General features: G+C 43.0%; 1 protein-coding gene across 5 annotated transcripts in view; it reads left to right on the forward strand.

The window, feature by feature from the left end:
• UBE2G2 (ubiquitin conjugating enzyme E2 G2) overlaps window positions 1–12,062 on the forward strand; it is a 38,912-nt gene that overhangs the window by 20,508 nt on the left and 6,342 nt on the right. For 4 of the 5 annotated variants that reach the window (XM_055279921.2, XM_055279925.2, XM_055279923.2 and 1 more), the window contains one exon: window positions 10,044–10,162. In XM_055279921.2, coding sequence (XP_055135896.1) covers window positions 10,044–10,162 — 119 coding nt within the window. Of the gene's footprint in view, window positions 1–8,243; window positions 8,317–10,043; window positions 10,163–12,062 lie in introns of all 5 variants that reach the window. The other variant, XM_063640503.1, reaches the window with a different exon arrangement.

Here is a 12,062-nt window from a genome sequence, read left to right on the forward strand (position 1 = left end):
AGCAGTGTGGTTCTGGGATTCATGGCATTACACTTAGGGTGACGTTGCTTGGAAAGAGAAACACATGGACCCCTGATTTTAGAGTGTTCTGTGGCCTTGACTCACTTTGCTTTTTCTTCTTTCTACCTTAGATGTGCAATTTTTGGCCATTCTTAGTGTATTTTCAGCAAAGTGAGGTTAAATAAAATTTAGGAAGTCAAAATTTGTTCTTGAACTCCTGACCTCATGTGATCCCCCTGCCTCGGCCTCCCAAAGTGCTGGGATTATAGGCATGAGCCACCGTGCCCGGCCAGGAAGTTGAAATTTGTAATCAGTCTCTGTTTTCTTTCTTTTCATTTTCTTTCTTTTTTTTTGAGATGGAGTTTCGCTCTTGTTGCCCAGGCTGGAGTGCAGTGGCATGACCTTGGCTCACTGCAACTTCTGCCCCTTGGGTTCAAGTGATTCTTCCACAGCCTCCCTAGTAGCTGGGATTACAGATACCTGCCACCGTGCCCAGCTAATTTTCGTATTTTTAGTAGAGACAGGGTTTCCCCATGTCGGCCAGGCTGGTCTCCAACTCTTGACCTCAGGTGTTCCGCCTGCCTTGGCCTCCCAAAGTGCTGGGATAACAGGTGTGAGCCACCGCGCCAAGCCCAGTCTGTTTTCTCATTAGTGAGGTCTTTTAATTTGCAGCAAGGTCTCGGGTTGGATTTTGTTGCATTGAGAAGTGCTCTAGAGGGCAAGGACCAGAAAAGTGAGGGCCGTGAAAGAAGTGTGAGCTCTGGCTTGATGTGACCTTAAACTTCATTATGCTTTTGGAATTTGCCAGTTGCTTGGATCACATTAATTCTTAATGCTCTATGGGTTGGTCTGAGAAACAGATTGCAGCTAAGTGTTGTCTGTGGAGGTTAAATTGATATGAAAATTAGTATTTTGGATAAACAAAATGTTTTTAAAAAAATCATCAAACGCTATTCAGATGGTACAGCACGCCTGCCATTTCCTGATCATTTGTAATATCCTAATTGCTTGGGCCTATGGCACACGTTTTTTCTGTGTCTGAAGGTTTCTGGAATCTGTGTTTGTGTGTAATGTGGCCCCCAAGGCAGTTATGAGATGGGTGGCGAGTCCCACAGTCTGGGCTGTCCTCATTAGTGGACTGTGGGGCTGTGTACTTATATTGGGGCAGCTCTTTTTATTTCTGTAGAAGCAGGAGATCATATACATGAACTGATGTGTAACCTGCTTGTTTCATGTGTTAACGCAGGCGCACCTGCACTCATGCCAGCGGGGCAGAGTGGCGGGAGGCCTGTCTTATGTGTAGAGGTTGAAGGCGCCTGTCGGGTCTGCAGTATTTGGGGGATGTTGGCTCCTCAGTAGGCCTATTTGGAAGCTCATTAAAGGAACACTTGAGCCGTCCAGTGTGGTTTTAAAAAAATGTTCATTGTTAAAAATTGATTAGGGTAACTATTACGAATTTTAAATAAACAGTATAAAATTAAACCAATATTTTGAAAACCTGTCTTAAAAAGTAATTAGAACTATTTTTAGGTAGAGCACTTTTGTGTTTGAACAAGGCTTTTTGCATTAGTTTGGAATTCCCCTGCTTGAAGATCCTGGTGAGTTTGTGGGTTTTGGTTCTGTTCCAGACCCTTCACAAACAAGAGGCCGTTTACAAGTGCACTTAGAACGCCTATTAGGGAATTAACTGTCCTCCCATAGATTTGTCTCACCCTGCTATTTTGGCAGACATCTGGCTAAGTCTTTGCTCCTTGGTGATAAGTTTCGTCTTTTTCTCTTTATTCTTTGATGGCTTCCAGGGCCGCCTCTCTACCCTAGTATTTCTAAAACCCGGGCTTGCCTCACGGAAGTCGAATGGCTGTTGGTTTTTGCTGTTGTGATTGCCTTAAGGGCCGGTGAAGAAAATGTCGTTTTAGATATCTAAGTGCCTTTTATATATTAGGACCCTTGTCTGAGGATGCAGACATGTCAAAGATGCACTGAAATCTTTACCTTGGAAGAACAGGTGGAGTCTGAGCCTGGGATCAAATGGAGTGTGGCTGGGATGGCGGCACACCAGGGGATGTGGCCACCGTGGCTGTGGTTGCTAGCATGGCCTGCTGCTCTTGGCCCAGTCACTTTGCCTCTCTTTGACTTACTTGGATCAAAACAGAGAGGTTTATCAGCATCTTCTAGACAGATGGTTACAGGTCTTACCCAGCTCTAGGGTCCATGGCCTGTGACCCCATTGCCACTAAGCCATGGTGACAGGGGTGTAGCTGCAGAGAGGGTGGATGCCCTCTTTCATTGATGCACTTATGTAGGACAGAAGGAACCCTTGATAGCTGTTCATCCCCAGTGGCCGGACAAGACGTGGAGTCCCTTGGCCCTTGCTGTCCTCTGTGTCCTGCCCCAGCATTCCTAAATCAGCTGGCTTGGTGACCTTCTTGTTTGGTTCATGCCTGACTGCTGTCACCTCCCCAGACCAGTGGTTCTAGAGGCTGTGGTGAAATAAGAAGGACCTTCCTTTACTGAATGATGTGTTTGGGGCCCAGTTGGTGGATGGATGCTCTCAGGTTCTCCAGCTGGCTCACGGCAGCCAGCTTGAGGGTTCCCAGGCTGCCACTTCTTCTACCAGGAGCCCTTCTCACACTGGGGGCAAGTGTCGGGGCACAGTAGCCTCCCTTTATGTCCAGGTTTCTTGTTGACTGAAGCCTGTCACAGAGCATCTCTTGGCAGTATTATGCCTTGCTAAAATAAACCTGAGATAATAAAATAGGTGTTTATAATTTGTATTGTATGTAATCTCACCATAGCAGTTTCTTCAACAAAAGTGTTACAAAGATCCCTATATGAAGAAGTTATTGCCACATTCATTGCAGTAATAATAAAAAAGGAAACATCACTGTTCCACATAATTTATGGAGCATCTATATAGAGTAATGCCACGTAGCTGTAAAACACTTCAGGTGGAATTTTCATCCTGGCATGGAAAGATGTACACAATATAAATGGAAAAGGCAGATTCTAGAATAATAGGTCTGGAACCGTCTGTCCGTCCTTCCTTCCTCTCCTCTCCTCTCTCCTCTCTCCCTTCCTTTCTCCCCTCCTTTCTTCCCTCCCCGCCCCTCCCTTTCTTATGGAGACATGGTCTAGCTCTGTCACCCAGGCTGAAGTGCAGTGGCCTGATCACAGCTCACTGCAGCCTCAAACTCCCAGGCTCAAACAATCCTCCCACCTCAGCCCCACAAGTAGCTGGGACCACAGGTGCACACCACCGCGCCCAGCTAGTTTTTAAAATGCTTTGTAGAGATGGGGTCTTGCTCTGTTTCCCAGGCTGGTCTCGAACTCCTGGCCTCAAGCAATCCTTCTGCCTCAGCCTCCCAAAGTGCTGGGATTACAGGCAGGAGCCAAGGCACCCAGCCTAAACAGCTTTATTGAGATAATGTACATACTGTAAGTTTTACCTGCATTAAGTATAAAAGTTAGTGGTTTTAGTAAATTTCTAGAGTTTTGTACTCATCACCACAATCCAGTTTTAGAACATTTCCAAAAAGAGTCTTATGGCTATTTGCAGTCCGTTTCCATTCCAACCCACAGGCAATCCCTACTCTTTCCTCTGACTATAGATTTCCTTTTCTGACTTTTCCTATGTGTGGAATCATACACTGTCTCATCATCTGTGCCTGGCTCCTTGTACTTGGCAGAACATGTTTGCGATTCATCCATGTTACACCATGTATCAGCAGCTCCTTCCTTTTCCATTCCCAAGTTGATGGACATTTGGGCTTCCTACTTTTGGGCTCTTTTGAGCAATGCTGCTGTAAACACTTGTCATGTCACACTGTCTGTGTGGACATGGAGTTCATTTCTCTAGACCAGATACAGAGGTGTGGAATTGCTGGGGTGTGGAGTAAATTTGCATTTAATGTTTTAAGAAACTGTCAGACTATCTTCCTAGAGTAGCTCACCATTTTGCATTCCCACCAGCAGTGTATGAGCATTCCAGTTTCTCCACTTCCACACCAACACTGCTGTTGTCTGATAACAGCTGTTCTTGTGGGTGTAAAGTGGGGTCTCCTTACAGATTTGACTTGGATTTCCTTGAAGACTAATGATGTTGAGCATTTCTTAATGGGTTTATTGGCCATTCGTGTATCGTCTTTGGTGAACTTCAGAACTTTTCCCCATTTTTATATTAGGTGGTTTTCTTGTTGGTGGGACATAAGAGTTTTTTAAATATATTTTGATACAAGTCCTTCATTAGACATAGGATTTTTAAATATTTTCTTCCAATCTGCAACTCTCCATTTTGTTTTCTTAATAGAGTCTTTTGAAACTAAAAAGTTGTTAATTTTGATGAAGTGCGATTTTGCATTTTTTTTCTTATATAGAGCATGCTTTTGGTGTTGTATATAACCCAAGGTTACAAAGATTTTCTCTTATGTTTTCTTGTAGAAGTTTTGTGTTTTTTCACTTTTACATTTAGGCCTTTGATCTATTTTGAGTTAGTGTCATGTATGGAGTTAGGTGGGAGTCTGTTTCATTCTTTTGTATGTGGTTACCCAGTTGTCTCAGCACCATTTGTTGAAAAGACAGTTCTTTCCCCATTGCATAATTTTGGCACCTTTGTCAAAAATCAGTTGACTATAAATGCAAGGATTTATTTTTGGACTCTGAATTGCATTCCATTGATCAATACCTCTCCTTAGGCCATTACTACACTGTCTTGATTACTGTAGCTTCATGGTAAGTTTTAAAATTGGGAAATTTAAGTCTGCCAACTTTGTTCTTTTTCAAGATTGTTTACTGGGCCATTGCATTTCCATTACATTTTAGGGTCAGCTTGTCAATTTCTACAAAATGCTTGGTGGGATTTTGATTGAGACTACACTGAATCTTTAGATAAGTTTGAGGGATATTGCCATCCTATCAATACTGAGGTGCTCTAATCCATGAACATGGACTGTCTCTCCATTTATTTAGTTGTTTTCAAATTCTCATCAATGCCATGATACATTTGAATTTTTAGAAATCCAGTATTGTAGATCAGAGTATATGAATTTATACACACACAGAGAAAAGCTGGAACAATAACCAAACTTAACTCTGGTTACCTCAAGGAGGTGATTTTGGGAGGGGGAGTGAGGGAGGTATTTGCTTTTTATTTTATATACTTCTGTATTTGAATACTTTCCAACATTCTTATATTTTCCTTTTTTTTTTTTGAGACGGAGTCTCGCTCTGTCGCCCAGGCTGGAGTGCTGTGGCACAATCTCGGCTCACTGCAAGCTCCGCCTCCCGGGTTCACGCCATTCTCCTGCCTCAGCCTCTCCGAGTAGCTGGGACTACAGGCGCCCGCCACCACGCCAGGCTAACTTATTTTCCTAGTTAAATAAGGTCAAAGTTTATGTTGTAAAAGTGATTGTCTATGTTAGAATATACTGTAAAGTTCTTATAATTGATGAACTTTTTTAGTATGCTTTATAGTTCAAATATATTGGATTTAAAAATTTTAAGAAACATCTATATTGCAAAAAATAATTAGGGTGTAGCTGTAGCGGCCTTTTGGACAGGTTTAACTATGAAAATAATTAGATGGAGCAAAAGCTCTGTTTGCCCCACTACGATTTCATAAAATGGAAATGTTCCCCCTTCTCTTCCCAGCAGTTCTTAGCATTGGTTATCTATCTGAGCATCGCCTGGAGTGCCTAGAACACCACAAAACAGAAAGGAAACACAGGGGATCTCTGGGTTTAGACCAGAGCCAGGGCCCTGCTGTGGGGGTGAGGGTCAAATATGTCATCCTGGTGGAGACCAAGTGCTCGAGGAAAGTGCAGGAAGGCACTTCCCCCAAATCATGGCTTTTTACAGCCTCGTCCTCTTGCTACGAGGGTATTGGGATCAGTTTCTGTTTAACTCCTCACTGCCTGGCACAGCAACAAGCACAACCTGGCATAGCAGAACCGGCATCCTAGGGCTTTTAAAGTGCCCGGTGTGGGGGCTGTGTGTGCAGCCCACCTTGGTCCTGCTGTCCCGGGCATTAGTGGGGTGGGGACATCGGCAAGAAGCTTTTGCTGAACTGCAGAGCAGGGACTGAAGGAAGGAGACGCACCCAAGCTCAGATGCCAGGCGCCCTCATGCCCTTCCTGCTGGGTGCCCTCTGTCAATTCTGTAGTGTAAGGGAGGTGCGGATCCTTCCCCCAGAGTGGAGGGTGCCCGTGAAGCAGTTTGCCCTTCCCGTCTCCAGCTCAGCTGGCTCCAGCTTTTGGAGGGTCATCGTCCCTTAGTCATCCACTTCAGGTTTTAAATACTGATGGATGAGTTTGCATTCTCTGTGATTTTAATTCTTTATCACATGTGCGTTGGAGACTTTTTGTCTATGTGCTGTGACAAACTTGATAAAGAGAACAGCAGCAAAAGCAGTCGGCTTTCCCAGCACCTGCATGCAGCTGAAGTGGCGAGCACACCAGTTCCTGGAGCACCGCTTGCTGGCGAAGCTCAGGGCACCCACTTGCCCTGGGTGCTCCATAAGGCACTCTGACCTGCCTGCCGCTTCTGTTATCTAGAAAGTAAAAAGTGTTAGAAAGGCAATGCAAAGAAGAACAATCTCTCCCTTGAGTTGAGTGTGGAAAGACGGAAGAGGCTGATCGTCGCTTTTCACTGGCATTATAAGTGACCCACACTGTTGCTGAGGAATGGTCACAGCTCTGGGGGAGGACAGTGACAAGGCAGTTGTCCTTTGTGAGGCGGGAGAATTGCTAGTCAGTTGGAGTAGGCCGTGGGTGTTTTCAATATTGGCTTTTGTATCTAAAATCACCCACAAGACAGCAAACCAGTCTGAGCTGTTGCAAGCGTGCCTCCTGTGTAGAGTGCAGGGTGGTTATGATGCTTCATCTAATGCTTGTCCTTAGCTCAGCTCCAAAACAGTTTAGGTCATGATTTCAATCAATAAGACAGCATAATTTGCAGGCGTTGAAAAATTTACATTTGCTTTGGATATATTTGCGTCCTCCTTGTTCTTGTTGTTTCTTTTGAAGATTCCCAGGTAAGGCCATCTTCGGTGAAAGAGAAGTGAGGTTGTCTGGGATTATGGCAATAAAACTTGTCCAAAAACAGCACTGTGGCGTCTCCCACTCCTGGCTCGGGAGTTGCCTGGAAGGCATGTTCCATAGGGTCAGGCATGCTGCTGCACACCACTGCCCACCTGCCCTCCTGTCTGGGCGCCAGGCGTTCTAGAAAAGAGAAAGAAACCCCAGTTTCAAACCAGTAGTAAACCGGAGCATTTGCAAATAACTTTGATATTTAAGATGTGGGCGCACTTCAGGAAATGTTTGGTCATGCTTCTGAGGCTAGGAACGACCCGGTGGATTAAAAAAAATTTTTTTAAAAGAAAGCCCTATTATGAGAAACAAAGAACTGTTATCAAAGTATTGAGCAAATACCATTTGGCTCATTCCAAAAACACTACCCAGACATTTTTTCTTATTCTAGACTCAGAGGTGCCAGAAATATTGAGTGCTGGCAAGCATTCCTGACATATGAACAGTGTTACTTTTAAAGATAGTATCTTTATGTGCCTGACTTCTGATTTCGCAGTTTGAACTGTGTTCTCTTAACTCTAATACTAAATTGATCTAGGACCTTGACTAAGTCATTTCATCCTTGGATTTTCCAGCCTTGCTTGACTGTAAAATGAAAACCACAATCCTTGGTGCCCTTTCATCAGAGGGCATGTGGAGAGTGAATGGGTGGCGGTTATCGTTTGCTATGAGCTCTTGTACTGGACAGGAGGCTCAGGGTGGCCACGCATCACTCTGATACACGGTGTGTGCCCATCCTGTGTTGAGAAGGTGGGGCTTCAGGAATGTGTTTGTTGAGGCCATTGCAGGGGGAGCAGAGTAACCTAGGCTTGAGGCGTCCCCAGGCTGCCGGGCGCTGGGTGCCAGTGTGGGCCGGGGTGGGGGGGTACTCATCCGGACACTGCCCTCTCCAGCGTGGCTGTTTTACCAGTAGCAAGAGCTCATGCTCGTGCCTCCCTCGGTGGCGTTCCCTGTGCTGGTCATGCTGAGGCTCTGGGGACTGTCACACAGTAACCCCCCCACACCCACCCCGGCTCCCCAAAACAAAGTGGCCATATTCACTATCTTCTTCCGAAAAGGTAGCAAAGACAGTTTTCAGAATCAAAATTTGTCTTTTAGATTGAAAAATCTTGTCTCCATGAAGCAATCACTGCTTTGTTCTCTTCTGACTGTTGCCCGCAGATCAGCCCCGCCAGGGCCATGAGCCGTGTTGGCATCTGCTGTTGCTGCCGACAGCCCTGAGTGCCGCCTCCAGGTGAAAGCTAAAGCTCTTCCTTCAGTTTCTTTTTGATTTTTGTCTTTTTCCTTTAATTGTAGAGATAAATATTTCCAAATCTGTTGTTATTAATTTCACTGAACCAAGATAATTTTAAGATTTTTAAAACAAATTTTTACTTTTAAGAAATCTGTTTTTTAACTGAAGATTAAAAATGTATATTTTTTAAAATTATTTTTTTCCTGTGCCATATCCTGGATTCTTTCTGAAGGCAGTAGGTCTGGTGTGGACTGTCCTCTGCTCATCCAGGCCTTGGCCGCTGCGTAACTGTTCTTTCTGCCTTAGCCTTTATTGTTAGAGGAGCAGAGCTGTTTATGAAGGGACTTGTTCTTTCAGTTCATAGAAGTAGAACGGATTTACTGACTTATTTATTGATCTGATGAGTCACACCCAATGCAGTTTCCACTGTTTCAGTGTCTGTCACTGTCATTCAGCGGTCCTGCTTTCTTATCAAAGAAAGATGGTGCAAGATCTTTTAGAACTCCTCGAATGTGTGTTTTATTAATGTGATTTGTAGGAGAAGAGGAGTTTGTCTCTGGTGTGAAGGTACAGACATGGTGGCTGACACTCTTCCTCTCCTGTGGCCATCATGCCTTGAACTGTTGGTCAAGATAGTGTTAATTTATACTTGTTGGGTTTTAAACCTTAAGCAGGATTTCTGAAATGGTTTCATCTGTTTCTTCCATTTACACGTGAGGAAAGTATAGGTCCAGGGAGACTCACGTGCCTGTGTCTGTGTCCATGACGGGGAGTTGCTTCAATGTTGCATCAGTGGGATGAGGCACAGCACGTGGGCCTGCAGGTGCAGCCTGGAGTGGTGGTACCTGTGTGCCTAGCCTTTCACTGAGCATGCAGCAGTGATCACATGTGCTCCTCATCTGCTTCTTGAAGGTTGCAAAGATGCCTTCTTGGGCACGTTTAAAAATTAAAAATCACCTTTGAAATACAACCCTTAGCCCCTCATCTGTTGAAATACAATGGAATCTTGCTATACCCTGTGCCGTAATTCATACCCTTATCCTAAAATGTGATTGTACAACATCTGCAGAAAAAAATCCCAGATCTTAGAGCATTGACATTAGTTCTTTTCTCTGATCCCCTTCTTATCAAGAGGTTCTGCTGCTTGACTCTTAACCTTTATAAGTGTGAAAACTGCCTGGAATTCAGTCTTTGTACTTGTACCTAAGATTTAGACCAGATTGAAACAGGAGAATGAGACATTGCTTTCCATTGAGAAAAAAGTACCAATTCATTGTTACTTAGATAATATTTTCGTGTGCATTTTTATTATTTATTTTTATTTTTGCTTATTTTTTGAGACAGAGTCTCGCTCTGTCACCCAGGCTTGAGTGCAGTGGCAAGATCTTGGCTCACTGCAACCTCCACCTCCCGGGCTCAGATGATTGTCCTGCCTCAGCCTCCCAAGTAGCTGGGATTACAGGCATGTGCCACTACACCCAGCTAATTTTTATATTTTCAGTAGAGACAGGGTTTCACCATGTTGGCCAGGCTGGTCTCGAACTCCTGACCTCAGATGATCTGCCCGTCTTGGCCTCCCAAAGTGCTGGGATTACAGGCGTGGGCCACCGCACCCGGCCTCATGTGCATTTTTAAAGTGGTAAAAATGTTCTTAACCCATTTGTCAATTGTGTTCAACGTTGAAAAATGTACTTCGAAGTTCAGTCTACATATTTTATATCTTCTAGGGGCCCAGAAGACACCTGCTTTGAGTTTGGCGTTTTTCCTGCCATCCTGAGTTTCCCACTTGATTACCCGTTAAGTCCCCCAAAGATGAGATTTACCTGTGAGATGTTTCATCCCAACAGTAAGTGCTTTTGGAAGTAGTTTTTGTGGTACCAGGATAGGTACGGAGATAATATTATCAGCCACCTGAAATGTGGTATATTCTATATGTCTATGATGTAGATCTTTAGAAAACACTTCTTATGTTTTGAAATTCAGCCAAGTAAGCATGGTGGTATTAAGCACATGATTTCAATTTTGAAGGTCAGTTTAATGTAGATAAAAGACAACAGGCACCTAAAACTGGATACCATTTGACCCAGCCACCTACTTCACCGGGGAGGAAGTTTTACACATTGGTGTGTGCTCAGAAGGGGTTATGCTAATCTTTGTCATAGTGTTATTTGTAATGGTGAAAATTTTGACTTAACCTAGGTTTTTAACACAAGGATAAATTAAGTTATATATTGTATTAGTGTGTTGTCACACTGCTAATAAAGACATATTCAAGTCTGGGTAATTTATAAAGGAAAGAGATTTAATGGACTCACAGTTCCACATGGCTGGGGAGACCTCACAATCATGGCAGAAGGCAAAGGAGAAGCAAAGGCACATCTTAGTGGCAGCAGGCAAGAGTGTGTGTGCAGGGGAACTGCCCTTTACAGAACCATCAGATCTCGTGAGACCTATACACTATCATGAGAACAGCATGGGAAAGATGTGCCTCCATGATTCAGTACTTCCCACTGGGTCCCTCCCATGACGTGGGAATTATGGGAGCTACAGTTCAAGATGAGATTTGGGGTGGGGACACAGCCAAACTATATCATATATGTTAGAATGTGATGTAGATTTTTAAAATGATCTAAAATAAGAATCAATGATACAAAGTAATATTTGTGTTATATTGACTGGGAAAAGCAGTAGGACTGTTATAATTTCCTCTTGAAAAATAAATTCACATGTAAATATATAACTGGAAAAGTAAGCACAAAAATGTTAAAAGTGATTCTTTTTTCGGATTGAAATTTTTTTTCCTTTTTGTAAATCTTTTTTTGCCCTAAAATTAATATATATTAATTTTAAAAGGAGGAAAAAAATAAGGTCATTTAAGTGAATTGTACTGTAGCTTACTTGAAAATGTGTCCAGTAGTAGGAATTGGAATTCCTGAACAGCTGTAGTTTTTATTTTTTCCTTTTACATTCCTTTTACATTCTTCCTTTTACATCCTTGCCATAGGGGTTTTCAGGACTGCCCCCCCACCCCCGGCCACTTCCCTGGTGGAAATGCTGTCTGCTGTTAGACTTGCTGTCCTAACCCTCGTTTAGGATTTCTCATTTACTGCAGATATTGGTACACATAGGTAGTAGGCGGCCGCCTGAGAGAGACCATTCGGTACTTCTTTTCTTATCTCAAAGCTACTTCAGTCTTGTGTGCACAGGAGATGCTCAGAAGCGTGCCTTCTTCAGGGAGACTGGCCATGAGCCCGAGTTAGATGATAACATGGAGGTTCATCATACGCTGTCTACTTGAGTGTGTTTTTGGAATTCTCCATAATAAAAAGTTAAAAAATATAATTGATATGTAAGAGTAATTGAAGTAGTCAGTTTCAAGTTGGTTAGCTATAAAATGCAACTATGAAGAGGATTGTAGGTAATTAAAATACTAAGATTGTATTGAGGATACATATATTATTCAGAATAATACCTGTGACATGGCATTAGTGACAAATATGATCAATAAACTGATTACATTATGTGACTGTACTACAGGTTGTCTGATTATTATTTTTAATGTTCTGGTAATTAGTTTTAATGCTTAGATAATATAGTTTTAAATTTTTGCCTTAGTGTAATTGGATTATTTTGATTTTTTAAAAATTATCTTTGAGAACTGTAGATCTACCAATATCATAAAAATTAGACAGTCAGTAAATAAAAGCAATTCAACACATTTACTGAAAGTTGCTGCTATACAGTGG

This window comes from Symphalangus syndactylus, chromosome 5, assembly GCF_028878055.3.
Source record: "Symphalangus syndactylus isolate Jambi chromosome 5, NHGRI_mSymSyn1-v2.1_pri, whole genome shotgun sequence".
In the NCBI taxonomy this organism is placed as follows: Eukaryota; Metazoa; Chordata; class Mammalia; order Primates; family Hylobatidae; genus Symphalangus; species Symphalangus syndactylus.